The following is a 23,390-nucleotide window of genomic DNA, read 5'->3' on the forward strand; positions in this document are numbered from 1 at the left end:
GCTTCTTAAACATTTAAAAAACCTTATTTACTTTACATACAACGATAGTTTTGTTATATGTTATAGACTTATAGAAAGAGCCCTTCTAAAAACGTTAAAATGTATGACTGGCACACGAAACCTTAAATCAGAGTGAATAAATGAAGACTTGGCACAGCACTTCTGAAAAGTTGCCGACCCCTGACCTAGGCCTTTCTGATCTCTTTTCCACTGCAAAGGCAAAACCACTTCTTGCATTTGGATAACACAAGGTGAGCAATCAGTGGTCAGTTTATAATCCAGTTGTCCCTGCTAGCTGGCCCTCTGGCCTGTCTCATGAGTGGAGATTTCCATCTTGCTCTCCCATTCAGAAAGATCTTTCTGGTTCTAACTTCCTAATGGAGAGAGGGTAGTGAATTCTCAGGTCTGAGCTGGTGAGCAAAGATTAATGAGATGATAGAAATAATCCACCAGCCATTGATCAAAGAATAAAAATACAGTAATGGCCCAAGCTAGCAGGTCAGTGGAGTTTTCAAAAGGCACTGAAAAGATCTAATGATAACACAGAAGAAGCTTGTTGGTTTCTGGAAAAAGGGTTTATTTGAAAAAAGTTTACTGAACAACCTAAGAATGAGACAGGATATAAAACCTGCCAGAGCAGCAAGAAACACACCAGGTCTCACAGAGGCCTTAAAAAATTTAAAATAAACCCCAATGGATGATCCCTTGTCTGCATTCGGCCTCCCTCCCACCCCCCCAAACACCAATGTCAGGAAGCTGCCCTAAGAAACCAAAACCAAATCCCCGTAACAAACCGAGGAGGGATTTGAAAGAGAAGCCCAGGGGATCTTTCAGGATGAAAAATGTTTGTTCTTGTCTCAAACGGTAACAGAGACAGGAAGATTTCCAGTCCAGAAGTTGGAGGGTGGTGTTATAAGGGAGCTGAGAGCTATTGTTTCACACTAGAGCTCCCTGGGGATACTGGGCAATGCCCAGGACAGTTTATTTGTGTCTCGCTGTAGGGAATTCCTTTCTCCCTTTGTCGCGGCCTCCAAAGTAGCGCACCTTGTGAATCAGCTGCAGCTGCTTCTCCACTGTGGCCTTGATATCCACTTCGTCAGGGATATGGACATAGCGGACATTCCTGCCCGTCACAAACAGGTCATCCAGCTGGGAGACTCTGCCCTGTCTGTCTGTGAAGGTCACCTCAGCCAGGCGAATGTTCATGAAGGCGTCCACATTGGTGATGCGGCCCAGCGCTGTGCTCTCGTCGCGGAGATCGACTGTGGTGACATAGCCATGGATACCTTGGAGTAGGATGACCAGGCTGTTCTCAGCAATGGTGCGCTCTTTGACAGAGTGGCTGATTTCCATTGTACAGCGCTACCCAACTACAAGGGAAAAAGCAAGAGAAGCCTGTGTAACACTTGTGAATTCACCCCATGTTAACTCTCTCTAACAGGTCCTGCTGCTACCTCCGATTGCCCTCTGCCTCTGCTAATACTGACTTTGGGGCAGTTTGTAGGGAACACATTATATAACAAATACATTGCTAAAGCTTTCAAGATGAACTTAGCACTGGTGCATGGGGCTGGCCAGACAACAGGAATCAGTCTCCAAAGTTCTCTCTGTAACAGGCACATCACGGACATCAGCAGATCAGACATACACAACCCTCTGTCAACGTGCCTCACTTCTGCCCTCTAAAGGCCAAAGGGGAGTTGTCTCTGTCCCATTCACTCCTTAGCCACTCTGCTGAGACAGGTCAATCGTGGGGAATTCGTGCCTGTCGGGGGATTATTTGGGGGATGGGCACGCTTCAGAAGGCAGCCATGCCTAGAAGCCTGAGCAGAGGCCCAGGCGTTGCAGAGTCGAACACTCCAAAGTCTGAACTCTTGTATCACAGGGGCCACAGGGCATCCCCAAGATAACTCCTGGAGCAGATCTTCTAAATCTGGATGTCAAACGTGTCGTTGGCGGAGATTCCCCCACACCCCTTGGTAAACGGTTACAACGGGTCAAAGCGTGAGCCCGCCTGGCTTCCGCTTCCAGCAGCCCCTGGCCCCTGCCTCGCCCTGGAGCCTAGTCCCGGCCTGACACCTCCCTCGCAGGCAGGGAACGCGCTACCCCGGCCTGCGCCCGTTCCCGCCGCTGTAAGAGGCGGGGAGCAGCAGCGCTTCCACCGCCAGGGGCCGGGCCCTGGCCTGAGCCGCCAAGCAGCGCCCGGCGGCGGGGACACCAGGGGTGGCTGGTCCTGGGGCAGGGACGGGCCCGGCCCCCCCCTCAGGCGGCGCCCCCCAGCTCCGGCCCGGCACTGACAGGGACACTCCCGACACAGGCGCCTGTCACCCCGCCCCCGCCCCGCACTCGGGCTCCGGCCTGACCCCGCCGCTCCCACACGGGCCAGGCCGCCGGGAGCGGCCGCAGACGGGCCCGCGCGCGGGCGCGCACACGCAGGCTGGCGGGCGCGCGCCGGAGGGCCTGGCTTCGCTCACCGGGCTGCAGCTCCTGGCCGGGCGGGGGCGCGCCCCGGGCTGGCCCCGCCCCCCGGCTCAGAGCGCGCCGGCCCCGGGCGCTCCGCGAGGAACCCGGCCCCTTCCGGACCCGCCCCCGAAACGACCGCGCGGCGAGCAACCGGCGCGGCCCGCCCCCTTTCAACGCGTCTGGGGGCAGGGGGCGGGGCGGCCGCTGCCTATGGCGGGGCTGGTGGGGGGGAGGGGACACACTACAGCGGAGGGCGAGACGGAGCCCCGCCCCCGTAGGTCCCAAATCCGTCCGTTACCCCCCATCTCCCCTCCCTGGGCCACAGAACCCCCATCTCCTCTACCCCCCCAGGCCATGGAATCTCCTCTAGTTCCCCCGGCCATGGACCCCCATCTCCTACCCCCTCCCCCCAAACCACCCCCATCTCCCCTACCCCCAGGGCATGGACCCCCATCTCCCCACCCCTTCACTTCCCATCCCCGGCCATGGACCCCATCTCCCCTCCCCGTCTCCCTTACCCCCTGCGCCATGGAACCTCCCCATCTCCCCTACCCCCAGGCCATGGAATCTCCTCTAGTTCCCCGGCCATGGACCCCCATCTCCTACCCCTCCCCCAAACCACCCCCATCTCCCCTATCCCCAGGGCATGGACCCCATCTCCTCTAGTTCCCCCGGCCATGGACCCCCATCTCCCACCCACTCCCCCAAACCACCCCCATCTCCCCTACCCCCAGGCCATGGAACCTCCCCTCATCACTCTTACCCCGGCCATGGACCCCCCCATCTCCCCTACCCCCAGGCCATGGAATCTCCTCTAGTTCCCCGGCCATGGACCCCCATCTCCGACCCCCAAACCACCTCCCATCTCCCCCAGGGCCATGGACCCCCATCTCCCACCCCCTCATCTCCCCTACCCCCTCGAACCACCTCCCATCTCCCCAGGGCCATGGACCCCCATCTCCCACCCCTCCCCCAAACCACCCCCATCTCCCCTACCCCTGGGCCATGGAACCATCCCCATTCCCATTCGCCCATGGAACCTCCCCCATCTCCCTTACCGCCTCCAGCCGTGGACCCCCCATCTCCCCTCCTGGGCCACAGAACCTCCCCATCTCTCCTACCCACCATCTCCCCTACCCCCCAGGCCATGGAACCTCCCACTCATCTCTCTTACCCCTTCCAGGCCATGGACCCACTCCCTCCATCTCCCCTACCCCCGGCCATGGAACCTCCCCTATCTCCCTGGCATGGCCATGGAACCACTCCCACATCTCCCCTCCCTCGGCATGGGCCATGGAACTGCCCTCGCATCTCCCCTCCTCTCTCTCTTCCCCATTGGGCCATGGAACCATCCCCACATTCTTCCCCCCCCCACCGCCGCCACCCACCACCTCCAAACAGGCCATGGTAGCCCCTGCCATCCCTTCATGCTACTCAAGACCTGGACTGGTACAGCACCAGCCATGGAGACCTCACCAGCCTCCCTGCAGGGTACCTGAACTCCCTGTTTCACTCATCCACGTATTAGGCTTGTTTTACTTTAATGATAAAAAGAAAATGCCCCTGCCGTTACTAGCATGTATGATTTTGGATCAGCTCCTGATTTATTACCCTAAATCTACTATCAGCATTTTACTGGAACTAAATCCACTTACTCGTATTGGCAAGTTAATTTGTAGCTGAGAGAAGGTTCCTTATTTCTTGCAAACAACAGACCATAAAAGTAATCCAACTGAAAGTTACTTTCACATTGCTACATTTATAAAGAGGAATATCACTAAAGCGAAGTAAGAAAAGTGGTAGATAGCATAGCATTTAGGGACTGAAGTTTACATTGCTCAGGCCAACAGATTTATTCTAAGACAGAAAAACCTATGCACTTGGGAAAATATTTCTGAAGAACTGGAGTTCCCTGTTTTGTGATGGGGGCAGAAATGAACAGTGAAGTATGGTACTGTACCTTATTGAAAAGTGAAAAAAAATATACATTAAGTACATAGAAACACAAATAAGACACTTTTTTGATAGTAGGTCATTTCTAGACCTCATTTTTAGGAGTGCTGCAAAAAAGAGGTTGCTACTGTTTAATGGTGGATAGACAGCTAGCTACATGAATTGAAGCAAACAAAATCTTCTCTGGCCTCAACTGGCAAAGAGAAGGGACTGTTCCTGCCAGGAGGGCTAAAGATTCACACACAAGCTAGTATATATTACACCAAGCTTCACATTTCCCATTATAAATGGTATCTAAAGTATCCAGACTTCCCACAGCAAAGCTTAAGGGCAGAACATGAATACTCACTTCCCCTTTTCTTTAATTACTCAAGATTCTAAGTCAGAGGCCTGGAACAATCTAGAGCTTTCACAGAAAATGAAGGAGGCAAATATTGAAAGGTCACATTTAAAATCAGAGTAGTTTTGATAGAATGTGTATAAATGCCACCCAGACTGATTCTGGGGTCTGAGGCTGGCCTGTGTAATCAGTCATGACAAACAGACAGGATTTGTAACAGCTCCATGTGGTAGGAGACTAGCAGCAGGTTTCTGTCTATATCAAATTGTAAGTGACTAAATAAACAGCTTCTTGTTCTGCCTGTGCCTCTGGGAAGCAGAGTATCATAATTCATCCATCATAGCCAGTAAATCATCTCCCTTGCTTGTGCTCTGTCTGGGCTGATCTGTCACCTCAAACTCCCCCATGATTCGAGCCAGCTCCTCATTCTGCTGTTGGTCCTGTTGAAAATGAAAACAAAACCCCAACATCTAAATTCTTAATTTCACAATTATTGTCAGTATAACTCTGTTTAGAGAGTTCATCTCAAGATTTAAGGTCCAAAATTTGACCAAATTTAGAACTGTCATCATAACCTTAGAAAAGCCCTCAGCGTTCTGAATTTTATGTATTTTAACATAAAAAGTGTGTTTAAGAAAAGATACTTTTCAGTTACTGAGAAATTAACTAAACCCCTGATGAACCACCAGTTTTTTAAACACTACAAATAAAAACAAGTGTGTAGCTCCCTCCTCCCCCCATTCGTTAATTATAACACTGGCCATTGCTTTTCCCTTAAAATAGCTAATGATGGAGCCTGCCCTTGCAGTTCTGCCCTGTGCAGACCACAGGACTGGAATCAGAATACAAAACTCAGGTGACATACTTAACCACCTGCTTAAAGTTAAGCATGTGAGGATCTGCCGCTGTAGGGTAATAGGAGCAGGCAAATGGTCCACAGGGTCTGCCATCTCTAGCCTATATATTTTTAAAACTTTGTGCTTTGGCAGGTGAGTAAAGGAGATACAGTTGCAAATATCCGCTATATTTCTAATTCCATTACTTATTTGTGATCTTAACTGGGTTTTGTCAAAATACATTAATATTTTCAAAATTTATCAAATTAATCTTTAACGTAAAATTATTTTTTCAGAAACAAAGAGATGATAAAGATCAAAGATCTGAAATACACTATACATACCTGGAAAAAGCGACAGAGTCCTGTGGCACCTTATAGACTAGCAGACGTTTTGGAGCATGAGCTTTCGTGGGTGAATACCCACTTCTTCAGCTGTGGGTGAATACTCACTTTGTCAGATGCATCTGACGCAGTGAGTATTCATCCATGAAAGCTTATGCTCCAAAACGTCTGTTAGTCTATAAGGTGCCACAGGACTCTTTGTCGCTTTTTACAGATCCAGACTAACACGGCTACCCCTCTGATACTTGACTATACACACCTGGGTTGCTTGTATGTTGATAACTTTGTAAGATAACTCTTCAGGTCTGGTCAATGCTGCATATCTGATTGAAAGCATAAAAAAAGTTTACTTAATCTCATGTATGATAGATAGGGGAGTGAAGGGGAAAACATCTGGTTGGTTTTTAATTTACCGAGCAGCCTTCTTCATATAGCAACCCCTGCACATCCATGAGATACTAGTATTTCTCTAATACAAAACACATCCAGCTAGCTTTAACTTTAACTAATCAGACAATGGAATGGCAGCCTTCCCCTGCTCCCCCCAGCCAGAAAATAAATCCTTTATCAAAGAGACTAGGATGATTAGAGCTGAGAGACCAGATTAGCTGCTTTATCATTAAGGCTATAATAAAGCACTTATCTTGTGAAATGTTTATTTGCTTAAAAGGAGCTGGAGGGAGATTGATAATGGGAGAGTATTTCGCTTCAGGCACAGGTTCAAATCTATCAGGTCACTAGTGGCCAAAAGTCATTACCATCCAATGGGGAATTAAGAAGCCTCAGTCACTTTATAGTGGAGAAGACTCCACGTTACACCTCCCCCCCCACACCTGTGCTAACTGGATTTCTGGTTGGTAATTTCAGAGGCCAAGGTGTGAACACACCAGAGAGACTGAACTCCTCTCTTGTTCCTGGAGAGGATCCATCCAGGTCAGGATTGAGCCATAATAGAAAGCTTGCCCTGTGCTGTACCTTCGCTTTAGAGAAAGGGCTTCAGTCTCCAGGACTGTCAATGCTGTGCCTCTCCCCAGTACCAAAACCACACACACAAAGTTGTGTTGGAATTAAGCATACTCTTCCTCCTCATCTGTTGTGAATAGGTTTAATCGGAATCCCGGCTCACTGCCACTGGGTTTCTTGATCTCCAGGCCTCCCATTAGTCTAGCCAAAAAGTTCAGTTCTTCTTTAGCAAGAGGGTTAGGGGCTGCATTCTCCTGCAGAAAACAACAATGGATTCATTGGACGGACAAACAAAAAGAAGGACTATACTTGTTTTGCTGGTTCTTGGTATTGTAAAGGACAACATTTTTCAGTGTGATATTATTTTATATTATAGAAGCAATATGGTGGCTGACTGATGTTTAGCGCATATAGACTCAAACTGAGGTTACACATACAGGACAAAATAATTTCCTGGCTAAATCGAACAGCCGAAAAATCTGTAAAACGAACTTCCAATTGTTTCAGTAGGTCAAACAACTGGTTAGGAAAAACAACAACAAAGATTTTAGCATGCATAAAGATCAGGACAGAGAACAATACAGAAAAAAATATTAAACCATGATATAAACCACTGGTAGCCTCCTCTAATATGCTCTGGTCACCCCATGGCAACAAGGATGGTACAAAATTGGAGGGGGTTCAGAGAAGGCTAACAACACAGAGGCCTGGAAAAACTATCCAATACACAAAGCCTGAAGAGACTGGGATTGTTTACCTGAGAAAGGAAGATGAATAGGAGGGGTCGTGATAAAAGTATATAAAATAATGAATGGTCTAGAAAAGGAAGGTTGGGAGCTTCTGTTCTTCATGTCTCATAAAAGAACAAGGGGAGACTGAATGAAACTAAAAAAGGTGGCAAATCCAAAACTGATAAAAGGACATACTTCTTCACATAATGCGTAATTAGACCAAAATACTTTTTGCCACAGAATGTCACTGATGTCAATAACTTAGTAAAGCATGAAGGGGATAGAAGGACATCCGACCTTTGTGTGGGATGCCAAGCTCTTGGATGCTCCTGACATATGTGTCTCTACTGGCCGACTAACACTGTACCTAGAGGGAAAAATAAAAGAGTTACTGCATGCAGGGAAGAAAACAGTCAGTTCCTATGCACAGGGGAGGAGCCAAAGAGACATCTCTGTCTGCATAGGATCAAAATATGTTTTCTGGATGATAAAGTTATATCCATACATTCTTTTCTGGAGACAGTGAATAATTGGAATGAGCAGTTCTAATTCAGTTTTCTAACATACTGACTGTGTTAAAGTGCTTGAGTGAAGAAAAGTACAAATGGACAGAGTACTCCTAACTCTTCTTTCCTGAATGGCAAAATTACTCAGAAGAAATCTATGTCATCAAAAATATTCCCTGAATGCAAACTAAGTGATAATTACAGAATGTGTAATAGTAAACCAGATCCAGTCATTCCTCAACTCTGCTGTGGACAGGAGTTGAGATTTTGCTGTTTCTTTTCGGGGCTATTTATATATATACATACATAGCTACTGCTAGTTGTGGTGTTCTTCTCCCAGGACGACATCACTAAACTAAAGGTGTCAAGCTGATAAAGAGCTGCAGAAGTGGCATAAACAAGCCAATGAGATACAAAGACTGAAGACATATTTTCCTCAACAAACCAAGAGCCATTTATCTTCAAGGCTGACCTTCAGCAGGTTTTATTAAGAATTTTATACGTAGTTTCTATGTAGGCCAGTTTACTTACATGTTTGTCCCCAGTTTAAGCACTCTGTCTCCATAAAGATCAAATGAACCTTCCCTTTGTGGACTGATATAATTTCCACCATTGGTGAATTCAACCCTTTTAACTTCATCTCCATTGCAATTAAACATCCTTAAAGAAATAAAAATAAATCACTGTTATCTCAAGATATTTAGTGAGGCTCTTTAGTGCTGACTTGCTTTGCTCTTCATACTGGAGGAGAGGGAATCAAGCTCTCTCTTGTCAAATGTTTGATACTACTATAAAAAACGACTACATTGATAAAGGGCAGTGGTGTAATTTTAAAAGAATAAATAGGGGGCACTTTGCTGGAACAGGGGATTACAGAGGGAATACTCAGCCTTTAATTGTCAGATCACTTGTTCCAAGTCCTGAGCTATATAAGTAATTAATACCCAACAGATATTCAGTGATCTATGCAAAATGAATGATAGTTTTGGTGCTCTTCCCACTGGACAAGTATTCTCACTACAGTTGGTACCAACTGCTCCTTTGTGGGAAGCTGTGCACACTGCAGGAGCTGCATACAGAATAAATAATGGTCTAGAAATCACCTGATGAGTCCTGGAACTTCTGTTCCCCATGGAACAGGACCTGATATAGGCAGCACAAAGCGACCATTCGAGTTTTGTACTTTATCCTTTAGAAAGATGGAGACCTGCAAAGAAACACCCCACCCACAAAAATACCAGTCAAACAATTCCTAATGTAAATCACTTGGAGCCTGATCCTGCAGACTTCCTGCATGGTAATTCCTGCCAAAATCAAAGGAAGGCTGATAGTTGAAAGGACTGTGGGATTGGGCCCACAGTAGTCATATTCTAGTCAGCACCCAGAGACTGGAAGTATTAATCTAACTTTAACTGATCATACTCAAATGAGTAAAACAGAACCCTTTATTTTATTTAGGAATGTCGAATCCTTCTGTCAATCCCCAGTTTTTCATGGTTTCTTAGTCAAGCCTTTAATTAAAAAGAAAAATGTTTGTCAGTTGAGTTTGTACATAGGTATCTTTCGGTTTGTGAAATCTCCCAGTAATGAAAAACCCAAGTCCAGAAAACAGTCTGTATATTAGTACTTAAAGAACTGCAGCTGAGTATGGGCAGTTGCTTTTCATATCATTCTAGTGAATGGGATGTTCATTTAGTAAAAACTATTGGGCACACTTGTTATTTATATTGTGCTCAGTTTTTAGAGTTACGGAGAGATCAAGCACATCGATGTAAGTTACAACCCCAAGCAGCAAAACCACACCTGTTTCAAACTAATGTAATTATAACAAAATACCTACATTTTATTGCCACAAAATCAAACACACTGTTTTTCTTATGGGCTAATGAAATGGGACACTTACCCTGATGTGCATGTCCTGAAAGAAAATTAGGAGTGTTTGCCTGATCAGCTGAAATTCACCAGCAGAGAGACAACTGTACATCTAGAGAACAGAAAAGAAATTATAACTGTAATGTTTCTAAGCTGTTCTGTGAATGACCTGTCCCATCTAGTCAAATGTGGCCACGAAAATGTCAAAACTGTGTTGCAAATAAAAATAAATAAAGGCCAGTGTGGTAAGCAGCCATTGTTAACAAACCAATTCCAAATTCAATTCCTACTGAAGTCAATGGAAAGACTTACACTTTAATGGGAACTGGATTGGACCCTAAATAAATAAATAGCTTAAAGTGAGCCAGTATGAAAACAACACTGGAATTCTAAACTGCTAAGTCTCAAGAAGTGTTTTTAAAACACTTCAGAGCCTTCCTTCCTTCACCATTATTTATTGTTGGAATATATCAGTCACTAAATTCCCTTCCAAAGAAATACAATTTAGAGAAAAAAAAAGTCTTTCACTGGGATAGTTATATTTGTGGTTCCAAAAAGATTAGGAAAAGTTAGTAACTGAAAACCAAATCTATTTCCCTCAGGTTCAAGAGGGGAGCAGAATGATTTGAGTTGTTTCCTAAGGGTGAAAGAAAAGTTCCACACTCACTGAGCCACTCATCAACCGGGTATTTAGCATCTTTAAAATTAGCTGAAAAAAAGTGAAAAAACAAACATCCAATAATTGGCTCTTACATCGATTAGCTGCCGAAATGTTTCATCCACTTGGTTAAGAATATTAGGGGAGTCTCGTATAAAATCCTTGATAGCATCCAGATGATTGAAAGTGACTAGCAGTATGTCTTTGGGTCGAGGACAGAGCAGAACTTGGTATTTGAAAGCCATAGTCATAAGATCATAGAGCTGTAAAATAATGCAGGGAAACCTAGTTAGATCAAAAAGCCGAGGTCAGTCATCATCTGGTGAAAATCCCACTGTCAAGTCAAGTTTAATCTGGAAAGTGATTTTGAAAACTCATCCCAATACCTGTATGGTAAGAGCTATGATCTTTTATTCCTTTGGTAGGTTTTATACATACCTGTTACATGCAGAATTTAATTGTTAGCATCTAAACCCATAGGGTAAAGTGTTCACAGGGGCTTTCCTCAATCTCCTTAGTTATAGCCACAATTATTTGCATGTAGAAATACTCTTTGCAGGCACACATTCAGGTATTTGCACATACAAAATTGAGGGTATGAATTTGGAGATGCCCAAACAGTAATAAGCATATACACAGTTATAATTAAGATATAACTAATGAATACCCCAAATCAAACACTTTCACATTATCAAAGCAGAAACATAGAGTTTTGAATTTGTTGTTGTTTTGAGTTATCTTAATGATGTCTGATACTAAGGTGTATTTTCTAACACCTTTCCTGGGAGGAAAATAGGAGTAACTTTTGCAAGGAGGATTTCTGTCACAAAATGCTTCATCAATTAGAATGATATAAAAAAAATCTACTGCAATCAACACCCAGTGAGAAGCAGTATCGAAGAAAGCAACAAATGGCTTCTAATATCTAGAATAATTTATGAGGGGAAGACATTCTTTTTACCTTATCCATGCTCGCCTGGTTCAGCCTCATGATTGAAGCATGAGCCAGCCGGTCATACACTGTTCTCAGGGCCTTCTTGGAATAGAGTTCCTGTGGTTTAAACAGCTCCTCCATAAACTTTTTATTGAACATGGTTGTGATGATATCATTCATAACTGTAAAGACAAAAGAACCCATTTTGTTGATTTTCTACACTGACAGACTTCAAAAATAGCTCATGCTCTATTTTGTTCCACATGGAGGACACAGACAGTCAGGTGTGTGAGGATTCATATGAATTGTTACCTATGCAAACCACATACAGGGCCACAAGAGAAAAAAATACTGGTATACTATACCAGCAAAGCACTTCTAGTTTGGACGCAGCTAAACCAGCAAAGCTGTCCTTTGCTATAGTATAGTAAAACCATCTCCCACGAGAGAAACAAACTATACTGGTAAAAGTGAAGTTCTGCCAGTAAAAATGCATCTACACTAGGAGCTTCTGTAGACACAGCTCTGTGGGTCAGAGATCACACGTCTTCACCACTGCGAATGACAGAGCTGGACAGGCAGAGGTCTGCAGTGTAGACCTAGCCATAGGCAACAAACACTTTTTTTCTGATGGGAATAAGACTCTTTTTGGTGCATTGTTTTTTAAATCATGTCTATCACTTTTATTATTTTTTTATTTAAATCAGAAATGCCTGGTTCTGTGAACAGGCTGATACTGCATCTAATGCCTATTTAGCTGTAATTCTGCTCCACAGGGAAAGCGTTGTGGTTCTAAATTATATTAGACTTTCACATTACCATCTTAAAATAAATTATGGTCAACTGAATCTTTTTCTCCCTTTAGAAATGTAAGAAATCAATTTATTTTCCTCTTTTTAACAGAAGTCTTTCAAATGATTCAAGGTTCCTTGTCTGAAGTTTTTGTGTTGCACAGATTTGGATTTTTGGTGGTAAGGAAAGCATTTCAAACACTGGCACCACTGGAAGATAATACTGAGCTCTTCCACTGTGATTTTCATATGAGAATCTCAAAGCACTTCAAAACATTTATTAAGCTTCACAGCAACCTTATGAATAGTACCTTTTTATATATGTTTATTGAGTACAGAGCTGTTAAGTGACTTACTCAAGAGATGCAGTGACAGAGCAAAGAAAAGAACCATGGAGTCCTGCCTCGCAGTGCTCTGCTCTAGTCATCAGAGTACACTGCTTTTCTGAAAAGGTAGACACCAGGGACAAATTTAGCAGTGATACAAGGAGGTGCAACTCCACTGTCTTCAGTACTGAATTTGGCCCTAAACTCTGTACCACACACACTCACTTCCCACTATGGAAATGCTGAATGAAAGCTAATATTGCAGTCCATACCAAGACTACAGAGCAAGGATTAAGCCTCTTCTAAGCAGATGACCACTACCAAAGATAGTGAGGCTAGCAAATTCAAACAGGATTACAGAAACCTCCGGGCAGAAGTCAGAGAACAAAGAGATACTTGGTGGTAATGATTAATTATATAAATACTGACATTATTTCTTATTGGTAGAGTTAGAGTGCACGCTCACTATTGCAGGGGCAGGGGGTGGTGAGTGGGTCTACTGCCCTGCAGCAGAAGCTATGTAGCAGCTATTTTCACCTTCTCTGGCACTTAATAATACTGGAAATTTAGTTAGATATCCAGGGCAGTTGCTAGGTACCATTCAGGTGCCGAGAAGCTGGAAACAGATCATTCAGAGTGCTGGAGCGCAAGTCATTACTGATGCAATTCCCTCTATGCTTGCTTGGAGTTAATATTTACAAAGATGCAAAACAGTATTTCCCCTTGCGGGCATCTTAAGAGATTTCATAGGATACCAATCTATTCTCAGCTTCTAAGAAGCAGTGACCCAAATAAAAGTAACTATGATTAAAAGATTTTTCTTCCCCCCACTACCTACCTTTGGCACGTACTGTCCATGGAACATTTTATTTGTCAATCCTAGCCAGAAAAATTTGCTTCACAGCAGTACAATGAATCTTAATCCAACATCCCTTTAGGAATGAAGAAAATCCAATCCAATGTCAATAAGTATCAGTCATTACATATTTTATTTTGCAGCTGGTCAGACATGAAAAAATCAGACCTTCTGCCCCATGGCAACACTAACATGAATATTTTATAGCTGTTTGCACACATTGCACACATTAAGGTCTTCTCCTTCACCTGTTACCAAGGCCATCCAAACAGGTAGCAGAACAATCCTATTTAGAGTTGCAACAATACTCAAAGTCTCTCTATAAGTGTTTTACAATGGAATGAAATTGAATGAAATGGGATGACTTGTATTAACCACACATCAATCCTTATATAAATTAATTCCTGCAATTAAAATCATTCACATTTCTTAAAATAGAGCTGTGAAAGAAACAAATATTCAATGTAAAAATGGCATAGCCAACCCCTGTATCATTCAAAAAACAAACACACTTCGGATAGTGAAATGTGGTATTAATTTCTTTATAGGAACTAAAGACAAAAGCCTTGTATCAAGCAAAGGGATCCCAGAGTGTAGGTTCTCCCAAGGAGAACGTTAGCCATTCGAGTTTAGGAAAATAAAAAAAAACAGAGGTGTGTCAGCACAGGGATAAGGACACTCTAAGCAGTGCAGCATAAAGGAAACTAGGCACAGAGGGAGCTCAGCAAGCAGGACCAGGAAAGGGATCCAAGTGCAGACAGGAGACATTCCCACAAAGAGAGAATGCAATGGACGAGAGAGAAGAGGGAGGATTCACAGAGGTTCTGTCATAATCATGTCACATCATTTGTGACCCATACATCTCAGTTTCTAATGCAGTTTAATGAGAGATGGCTCACATGCATGACAGGAAGCAGATAACTTTCTGTCTTGATAAAGCTCATGCTTCCTAGATTACATTCAAGTCAGCCAAACGAATAATCCAAGAACAAAACAGTTAACACATTTTTACCTGCAACAAGTTTCCATTTAAAACAAAATCCAGGTACACAACTGCTGACTACCAAGGTTATAACTGACTCCAGCTGTGAACAACAGACACATACACGTTCACATTACAGTCTGCCAACTACTAATTACTGCTTCAGACACCAGTCACTGGTTACATTTTACACAGTTGCAGCAGCTCCTTTAGCTACTCATTGTGTAAACATGAACAATTGTGTATTAATGATAAATAACTGAAGTCAATGAAGTAGATGAGGATGGGTGAAGCCTGAATCATCATGATATCATCAACCTTGTGATTTTGGACTGTTGACTGCTCGGGGATCATTCCTTTTAATAGTAGCATCCAGCAATGGATACAGTATGTTTTTACTGTATAATCCTTGCACAATTAAAGTATTAAAGCTTTACTGATTGATCTATGTGGAATCCACAGTTGTGCCTTGACCATATAGATATGAAAGGCAGGTGCTTTTATCCTCCGCATCCCACTTTTGAATGTGTTACAATAGAGCCCTACATGATATGTTAGTACATTTTAAATGCTGCAGGAACATGTAACTGCACAAAACACATTGTGGAGCCACAGAGAAAAATGGAAGCAAACTCCAGCATAGTCACACGTGAATATCACTTGAACACTTAGGTATAGGGCTGTCAATTAATCGCAGTTAACTCACGTGATTAACTAAAAAAAAAATTGTGATAAGAAAAATTGCAATTAATCGTACTTCTAACATGAAATTTATTAAATATTTTCAATATTGATTTCAATTACAACACAGAATACAAAGTGCACAGTGCTCACTTTATATTATTATTTTTTATTACAAATATATGCACTGTAAAAATGATAAACAAAAGAAATAGTATTTTTCAATTCACCTCATACAAGTACTGAAGTGCAATCTCTTTATTATGAAAGTGTAACTTACAAGTGCAGATTTTTTTTTTGGGTTACATAACTGCACTCAAAAACAAAACTGTAACATTTTAGAGCCTACAAGTCCACTCAGTCCTACTTCTTATTCTGCCAATCGCTAAGACAAACAAGTTTGTTTACGTTGACGAGAGATACTGCTGCCTACTTCTTATTTACATCACCTGAAAGTGAGAACAGGCTTTCGCATGGCACTTTTGTAACTGGCGTTGCAACGTACTTACATGCCAAGATATGCTAAACATTTGTATGCCCCTTCATGCTTCGGCCACCATTTCAGAGGACATGATTCCATGCTGATGATGGGTTCTGCTTGATAACAATCCAAAGCAGTGTGGACTGACGCATGTTCATTTTCATCACCTGAGTCAGATGTCACCAGCAGAAGGCTGATTTTCCTTTTTGGTGGTTTGGATTCTGTAGTTTTGTAAACAAGTAAACAAGAAGCAGGCAGCATTATCTCCTGCAAATTGTAACCAATCTTATTTGTCTGAGTGACTGACTGACCAAGAAGTAGGACTGAGTGGACTTGTAGGCGCTAAAGTTTTACATTGTTTTATTTTTGAATGCAGTTTTTTTTTACATAATTCTACATTTGTAAGTTCCACTTTTGTGATAAAGAGATTGCACTACTGTACTTGTATGAGGTGAATTGAAAAATGTTTTTTTTGTTTTTTACAGTGCAAATACTTGTAATAAAAAATATAGTGAGTATCGTATACTTTGTGTTCTGTGTTGTAACCAAAATTAATATATTTGAAAATGTAGTAAACATCCAAAAATATTAAAATAAATTGTATTCTATTGTTGTTTAACAGCGTGATTAATTGCGATTTTTTAAATCACGTGATTAATCGCAATTAATTTTTTTAATCGCTTGACAGCCCTACATAGTGAAGCACCTTAGCTAAATGTACAGAGAATGCTGAAGGCTTTATTCTGAAAACTGTGAATCATAATTATTAAAAGGAAGCTGCTTAAAGAGGTGTTGGGCCCTGGAAACTGGAGACTAATTAAGATCAGGAAAGGTAGGGGATTAGGGAGTATCCTTACAGAAATACAGCTATGCAGCATACATGATTACTACCTGCATTATACACATGAACAATGCTCACAGAACTCATGCAGTCATATGCTTGTATTTCTGTAAGGTTAATCAACAAAGACATTCAGATTTGGCTAGAAAGTTCTCTGGTGAAGATACCATCTATTGATATGCATTGCCCTGATTATAATTAATTTTCAGAGGGCTGCATGATTATAAGATATTTATTGTTAAAGGGTCTTTGATTTATTTGTGTTTAGATCTAAAATTAGTAATGTATGTTTTAAGTAGAAAGTCTTGGTTGAAGAATCACCTGTTTGTGTTCTTGACAATTGCTATAACTACAACACTGCAGCAATAGGGTTCGGAGTGTATATATGCGTATGGGTTTAGAGTGCATATGTGCATATGGTTGTGCTGATCTACTGCATGCAGCTAAAAGGTTACTGTACCTCGTTTCCTGTCCACATCTGTCCATTCATCTACACGAAGCATACAAAACAAAAACATTGGTTCAAGTAGTAAGAACAATACTTGCAAGGAGATTAAAAGAAAGAAATTGGAAAAATCTAGCTAATGGACTTTATTTTCATGTCAGCATTCAATGCTTAACAAGAAAAGGCTGCCTGCCATTTTTACCTTTAATTCACATTAAAAACCAAACACCAATAGTGAAATCCTGGCCCTTTTGAGGTCATTGGCAAAAATCCCACTGACTTCACTGAGGCCAGAATTTTATCCCAAGCAAATGCTCAGCACTTTTGACACCAAGCTGGGAAAGGGAAGAGCTAATGTATCTGGTTGTTTTCAGTACAACTATATTTATTACTCACAAGTGAACAATATAGAGTCAACAGTTCTAACCAATGATACCCCAACATAGCTGTAACCACATCTCAACCGAAATAAAGCCTGACTCTTCTGGAGTGCAAAATGCTGCTACAGCAGTGCAGGTCCTATGTTCTCATCGAGATGTGTCAGAACTTGTTTTTTTGGGTCACTAATTCACACCTCATGTGTCATTATGTTTACCGGCTTGTTTATCCTTACAGTGCTGCAGCTGCACCGGTGGAGCTATGCTGCTGTAGCTCTAGTGAAAATGCTACTTACGCCAACAAGAGCGCTTCTCCTGATAGCACAGGTACTCCACCTCCTTGAGAGGTGGTAGCTTTGTCAACGGGAAAAGCCTTCCTGTTGACATAGAGCTGTCTACACTGGGGGTTAGCTTGGTATAACTACGTCTCTCAGGGGTGTGGAAAATTCACACCCCTCAGTCACGTAATTATACTAACATAAGTTGGTAGTGTAGGCCAAGCCTAAGTTTTGTACCTCCAGCCACTTGAACAATACACAGCGATGGTGCAATAAGATAGCCCTATCATTGCTTTAGCCATTATAATATGAATTGTTAAAAATAGCTTCCTGTAATATAGCCTCTGCTACTGTCAAGCAGTTTTTTCAGGTTGGGAGGACAGATGGAAAAGCATAATGAACCTTTTCCCTGATTTCTTATTGTTATGAAATTTTACAGTTCCTGGGATCGCCCTCCCTGCCCCTGCTCCATATACAATCATGGTTTGGAGAAGAAAGTGGTTTATTTTTAACCTTAATTTGTTAAATTCTGAAAATGTTACAATGAGAGCTGCACAATGCCACTGATTTAAGGTTGGAGCTTTTGTGCAGTTAGTATGAAATCAAAGGGGGAGGTACATTTAATAATGACTTTACAACTTTATAAATACAGGATCCAAAAACATGTTACTAGGGTGGGCACAAAGTCCAGTAGTCATATATTTGTGTTTCTCTTATTTTTAAAATTGTGTGTGTGTTTGTTTCTCAGGGGCTTTTTAAATGCTTCAGAAAGCCATCTCTGGGTCCAAAAATAACACCTCATCGGCTGTTATTGTGTTATTTCAGAACCAGGATGATGAAAATATTGTTGAGAAGACCAAATCTTGAGTTATTTTGGTTCCATAAATGGATCCCTGAGGCAATAAGCTCCGAAATAAAAATACAGAGATATTCAAGTTTATTCAAGTATAAGTCACGCATCCGACGAAGTGGGTATTCACCCACAAAAGCTCATGCTCCAATACGTCTGTTAGTCTATAAGGTGCCACAGGACTCTTTGCTGCTTTTACAGATCCAGACTAACACGGCTACACCTCTGATACTTGAAGTTTATTTGGGTTTCCATGATAACCAAATGCACAATCTTAGTTTTTACTTTCTTCTATTGTAGGCCTCCACCCATACCAGCTCTTTACTGTAGTAAGTGTAGCAATCTCTAGTATGTAAAGAAGTGATGATTTTTCTGGAGATGTTGATAAGTATGATGACTAAGGTTACGATTTAGTCACGAGTACTTTTAGTAAAAGTCATGGACAGGTCAAGGGCAATAAAGAAAAATTCACGGCCCATGACCTGTCCATAGCAATACTATAAATACCCCGATTAAATCTTGGGGGTCAGGGAGGTGCTGCTGAGAGGGAGCTGGGTCTGCTCCTAGGGGAGGTGTCTGGGGGTCCTGCTGCTGGGGGTGGGGGAAGGACCAGCACCACCAGCTGCCAGGGGCCGCCGAGCAGCAGCTGCTCCAGCTGCCTGGGGAACTGCTACTCAGGCGGTCCCCAGGGCAGCCGCACTGACTCCACTGCTCGGGTGGTCGCCGGGGCCAGCTGCACTGACTGCTGCTCGGATGGTCCTTGGGGCCAGCTGCCTTGGGCTGCCCGAGCAGCTTCTAGTCCCCGGGGCCACTCCAGCAGTGGCTGGTGCAGCTGGTTACAGTGCTACCCAAGCGGGTGGCTGCGGAGCCGCTTCAGCAGCAGCCAGTGGGGCTGTCTCTGGGGCCACCTGAGCAGCTGGCACTGGAGCCAGCTGCTTGGGCAGTTCTGGGGTCAGCCCCACTGGCTGCCGCAGAAGTTACGGAGCTCATGGAAAGTCATAGAATGATAACAGCTTCATGCAGTCATTACCAGAGAGGTACCTAGTGTCAGATAGCATCAATTTATAATGGTGAGAGTAATTAACAATCAGAACAATTTACCAAGTGTCATGGTAGATTTTCCATCACTAACAATGTTTAAATCAAGATTGGATGATTTTCTAAAAGATCTGCTCTAGGGATTATTGTCAGGAAGTTCTATGGCCTGTGTTATACAGTCAAACTAGATGATCACAATGGTCCCTTCCGGCCTTGGAATCTATTAATTTATTACCATGATGCCCTGATTAGGAAATGGTTGTTATGACTATGTTGTCTTTGCAGTATCCTTCTGATACCATAGTAAGTATATGAATAACTCTATATAAATTTAATACAGGGAAACATCACCCAACAAAAATGACTGCATGAGACTAGCTTACTAGTAAACAGTAGATGACTTTGGAGCTGGAGCGTGACTGATCGTATTTCAGAGTGAAATTGCTAAAAACAGAGAACACTGCCATGAACGAGCAGCTTTGAGTCCATTTTAGTGCTGCTGCAAAGTGGCTTCTTGATCAATGGAATCAGTAGGAGAAGGATAATATTTCACCTTATTTTGTACATCCCTGACTGGAGTTTTCTCTATTTGCTTCTTGGTCTTCTGGGATTTCCTCAGTTTTCCTTTTTAATTCCCACCCTCCTCTCCTCTACTTTACAGAGACAAAGGGCAGAGATGTAGATGGTACTCTCCACAGCCTGTTTGGGATGTCCCTGGATCAGTGGGAAGGAGTCATTCCCTTCCCCAAAGCAACAAAGAATGTGTCCTCTGCACCCCCAGTAAAGTCTTCCACCCAGGCACATTTTCTCCTCCCCACGCTGTCATATCATTTTACTTTATAATATTCTAGTGGAACTCATATTCTATTGGAACATACATTTCCAATACACAGGCTTCACCCCAGGCAGCTACAGTGAGGTGTTCACATCTGCCCCTCAATTAAGGGGATCTAGTCAGAACCCTGGTTTCAAATGGGAACCGTTGATTTCAAGGTTTCCATAAAAGATGTAACAGTTGGAAGAAACCTATATATTGGGTAGGGGGATAGAGCATGACTGTGCTGTACAGTATGGAAACTGAGTATAGAGAGCTGGAGCGTAGCTTTGATCCACATTCAACAATACCCCCCCCCCAATCCCCCACACACATTTACATTAGCTAGAATTTTTCTGTTCAAAATGTAACATCACCATTTACATCCATGAGCATAAGTATCCAATAGTGCTGTGTCCAAAACTCCATTAAAGACAAATTTTAAACATGGTTCTAGAAAAAAAACAGCTTGGCTCAGTATGTACTTACAACAAGCCATTTTAAAATCAGTTTAGCACAAAATTTGCTCATGGAGCCTCAGCTGTTTAGAGGGCAGTGTACCAAGCCTCTTGAACAGAAAGCCAAAGATACAGGATCCAAAAGAGTGAATTAGTTGTTGACTCTCTTTAGGGATGAAGCTAAATTGTGTAGCTGTTTAAATATGAACATAACTCTAGAAATGTCAGACATGTAAAGGAAACTGAGTCTTTAGCCAGATATCTATAACCTACACCATGAGATGTGATGCTTCCCCATTAGGGCTCTGGAACTTAGCCCTAGCATATGACCTACTAGCCAGATGCCAACAAAAAAGTAAGGAGGGAGAGAGCCATGGTCACCAAGCAGGAGAAGGGATAATACAGGTGAGAAAGGCACTCCCCTATTCCTCTTATCAACATCTGAGCACCCAGGTGCTGTCTTCAAACTCTGTTCTATTTTTCTATTCTGTGGCTAGTAGATATTTGATACATTTGAAGCCGCAGCCCTCCTGGCTTCTGGAAGGGAAAGTGTCCTTTCACTGCCCTGCAGGCAGCACTTGATTTGTGGGCTTGCTGCTCCACCCTTCCCACAGCCTCTGGTGTTCGTATCCCCTTCACTGGTGAACAGTGCCAGCCCTGCCGCTGTGGCTCCAAGGTTCCGAAGCAGTAGTGTGAAACTGACAGAAGCAGTAGTGTGAAACTGATATGATTGTTTGCTGTCTACAGGACTTTAAACAGCAGCTGTAAATTTGGGTCACAGGCAGAAGACTCCCCTTTCAAACCACAAGGGCACGAAGTGGGGCTTTAAAAAAAAAAGCTTCTTACTGGCTCCATTTTGAGAGAGTATTTTGAAGCCTGCCACAGGGATGGAACTCACATCGATCCATTTCAGAGGCATGAGGAAAAGGGGGGGGGGGTTAAAGTTGCCTCCTCTAAAGAGCCCTGACCTTCCCACATGCTCCATTCCCTGCACCCCACTCCCAGTTTCAGCCTAGGCTGTGATACACAGACTGCAATAGTGGGGTGTGTGTGTGGCTCTAAAGCCAATTCATGGGGGGGGGGGTGGGCAGAGTAGCACCAGGGCAGTCTTGCCACAGGCCTCACTTTTGTGGCCCTTCTCAGGGGAGGTGCAGGGGGGCTGTCCCCTGGGGCAGGGCTGTCACCTTTCCAGGCCTGCCTCCTAGGGATGCTCTGGGAAGGGGTGGGGGGCAGCCCCCTGGGGGTACTGTAGAGGGGGGGAGGCCCCCCCAGGGATTCTGTAGTGGGTGGCGGCAGGTGACCCCCTGGGGGTGCTGTAGGAGGGATGGGGGCTGCCCTAAGGAATGGTCTGGGAAGGGGCAGCCCCCCTGGGATGCTCGGGGATGCTGTAGTGGAGGGAGGCCCCCGGGGATGCTCTGGGAAGGGGAGCGTGTAGCCCCCCCCAGGGATGCTGTACTGGGGGGGCAGGCGGCGGCCCCCCAGTGCTGTGTGGCAATAGGTGAGGGCGCCCCCCGGGGATGCTGTAGAAAGGGGCGGGGGTGGCCCCCCAGGGATGTTGTAGGGGGGCAGGTGGCGGCCCCCCGGCGCTGTGTGGCGATAGGTGGGGCGGCCCCTGGCGATGCTGTAATGGGGGGCGGGGCGCCCCCCCGGGGATGCTCTGGGAAGGGGCGGGGGGCGCCCCCCAGGGATGTTGTAGGGGGGCAGGTGGCGGCTCCCCGGCGCTGTGTGGCGATAGGCGGCGCCCCGGGATGCTGTAATGGGGCGGCGCCGGGGATGCTCTGGGAAGGGGCGGGGGGCGCCCCCCAGGGATGTTGTAGGGGTGGGCGGAGGCCCCCAGCGCTGTGCGGCGAGGCGGGCGGCCCCCAGCGGATGCTGTAGAGGCGGGCGGCCCCTGGCGATGCTGTAATGGGGGGCGGGGCGCCCCCCGGGGATGCTGTAGAAAGGGGCGGGGGGGGCCCCCCAGGGACGTTGTAAGGGGCGGGTGGCGGCTCCCCGGCGCTGTGCGGCGATAGGTGGGGGCGGCCCCCGGGGATGCTGTAATGGGGGGCGGGGCGCCCCCCCGGGGATGCTCTGGGAAGGGGCGGGGGGCGCCCCCCAGGGACGTTGTAAGGGGCGGGCGGCGGCCCCCCGGCGCTGTGCGGCGATGGGCGGGGCGGCCCCTCGGGGATGCTCTGGGAAGGGGCGGGGGGCGCCCCCCAGGGACGTTGTAAGGGGCGGGTGGCGGCTCCCCGGCGCTGTGCGGCGATAGGTGGGGGCAGCCCCCCGGGGATGCTGTAGAGGGGCGGCGGGGGGCGGCGCTGTGCGGGGCGGCCCCCGGGCGGGGCTCTCACCTTTGCGGGCCTTCTCCCCGGGGATGCTCTGGGCCCGCAGCCGCTGGTCCAGGATGTAGAGCATCTCGCCGCCCAGGTTGAGGAAGAGCAGCGGCAGCGTGCGGGCCGACATGGCCCGGGGCCGGGCGGGGCCGGGCGGGGCCGCTCCGAGTCCGGCCGGGGCCGCGGGGCCCGTCCCTCGCAGCCGCCGGCTCCAGGCTCCCGGGCAGGCGGACGCCGTTGCCAGGGCACCGAGGCGGGGG

At 45.1% G+C, this 23,390-nt stretch overlaps 2 protein-coding genes across 9 annotated transcripts; both read right to left on the reverse strand.

Moving 5' to 3' along the window:
- Positions 1 to 553: 553 nt before the first annotated feature.
- On the reverse strand, positions 554 to 2,593 carry LSM10 (LSM10, U7 small nuclear RNA associated). Of its 6 annotated transcripts, none has more exons than XM_039511186.1 (2): positions 2,477 to 2,593; positions 554 to 1,371 (listed from the first exon to the last, which is right to left on the reverse strand). In XM_039511186.1, the coding sequence occupies exon 2, from the start codon at positions 1,351 to 1,353 to the stop codon at positions 982 to 984; it is 372 nt and encodes a 123-aa protein (XP_039367120.1). In that variant the 5' UTR covers positions 1,354 to 1,371; positions 2,477 to 2,593; the 3' UTR covers positions 554 to 981. The 6 variants fall into 6 exon arrangements, with proteins under 6 accessions (XP_039367120.1, XP_039367117.1, XP_039367118.1 ...); XM_039511183.1 differs by lacking the exon at positions 2,477 to 2,593 and adding an exon at positions 2,277 to 2,410 and having other exon boundaries at positions 554 to 1,370; XM_039511184.1 differs by lacking the exon at positions 2,477 to 2,593 and adding an exon at positions 2,299 to 2,409 and having other exon boundaries at positions 554 to 1,370.
- A 1,450-nt stretch (positions 2,594 to 4,043) lies between these two features.
- Positions 4,044 to 23,365, reverse strand: OSCP1 (organic solute carrier partner 1). Of its 3 annotated transcripts, XM_039511831.1 has the most exons (11): positions 23,149 to 23,164; positions 12,748 to 12,835; positions 11,628 to 11,782; positions 10,762 to 10,929; positions 10,040 to 10,120; positions 9,240 to 9,343; positions 8,668 to 8,796; positions 7,928 to 7,997; positions 7,014 to 7,153; positions 6,196 to 6,259; positions 4,044 to 5,196 (listed from the first exon to the last, which is right to left on the reverse strand). In XM_039511831.1, the coding sequence occupies exons 2-11, from the start codon at positions 12,782 to 12,784 to the stop codon at positions 5,080 to 5,082; spliced, it is 1,065 nt and encodes a 354-aa protein (XP_039367765.1). In that variant the 5' UTR covers positions 12,785 to 12,835; positions 23,149 to 23,164; the 3' UTR covers positions 4,044 to 5,079. The 3 variants fall into 3 exon arrangements, 2 of the variants coding, with proteins under 2 accessions (XP_039367765.1, XP_039367764.1); XM_039511830.1 differs by lacking the exon at positions 12,748 to 12,835 and having other exon boundaries at positions 23,149 to 23,359; XR_005590867.1 differs by lacking the exon at positions 12,748 to 12,835 and having other exon boundaries at positions 5,119 to 5,196; positions 6,912 to 7,153; positions 23,149 to 23,365.
- Positions 23,366 to 23,390: the final 25 nt, after the last annotated feature.

This window comes from Mauremys reevesii, linkage group 23 (genome assembly GCF_016161935.1).
Source record: "Mauremys reevesii isolate NIE-2019 linkage group 23, ASM1616193v1, whole genome shotgun sequence".
In the NCBI taxonomy this organism is placed as follows: domain Eukaryota; kingdom Metazoa; phylum Chordata; order Testudines; family Geoemydidae; genus Mauremys; species Mauremys reevesii.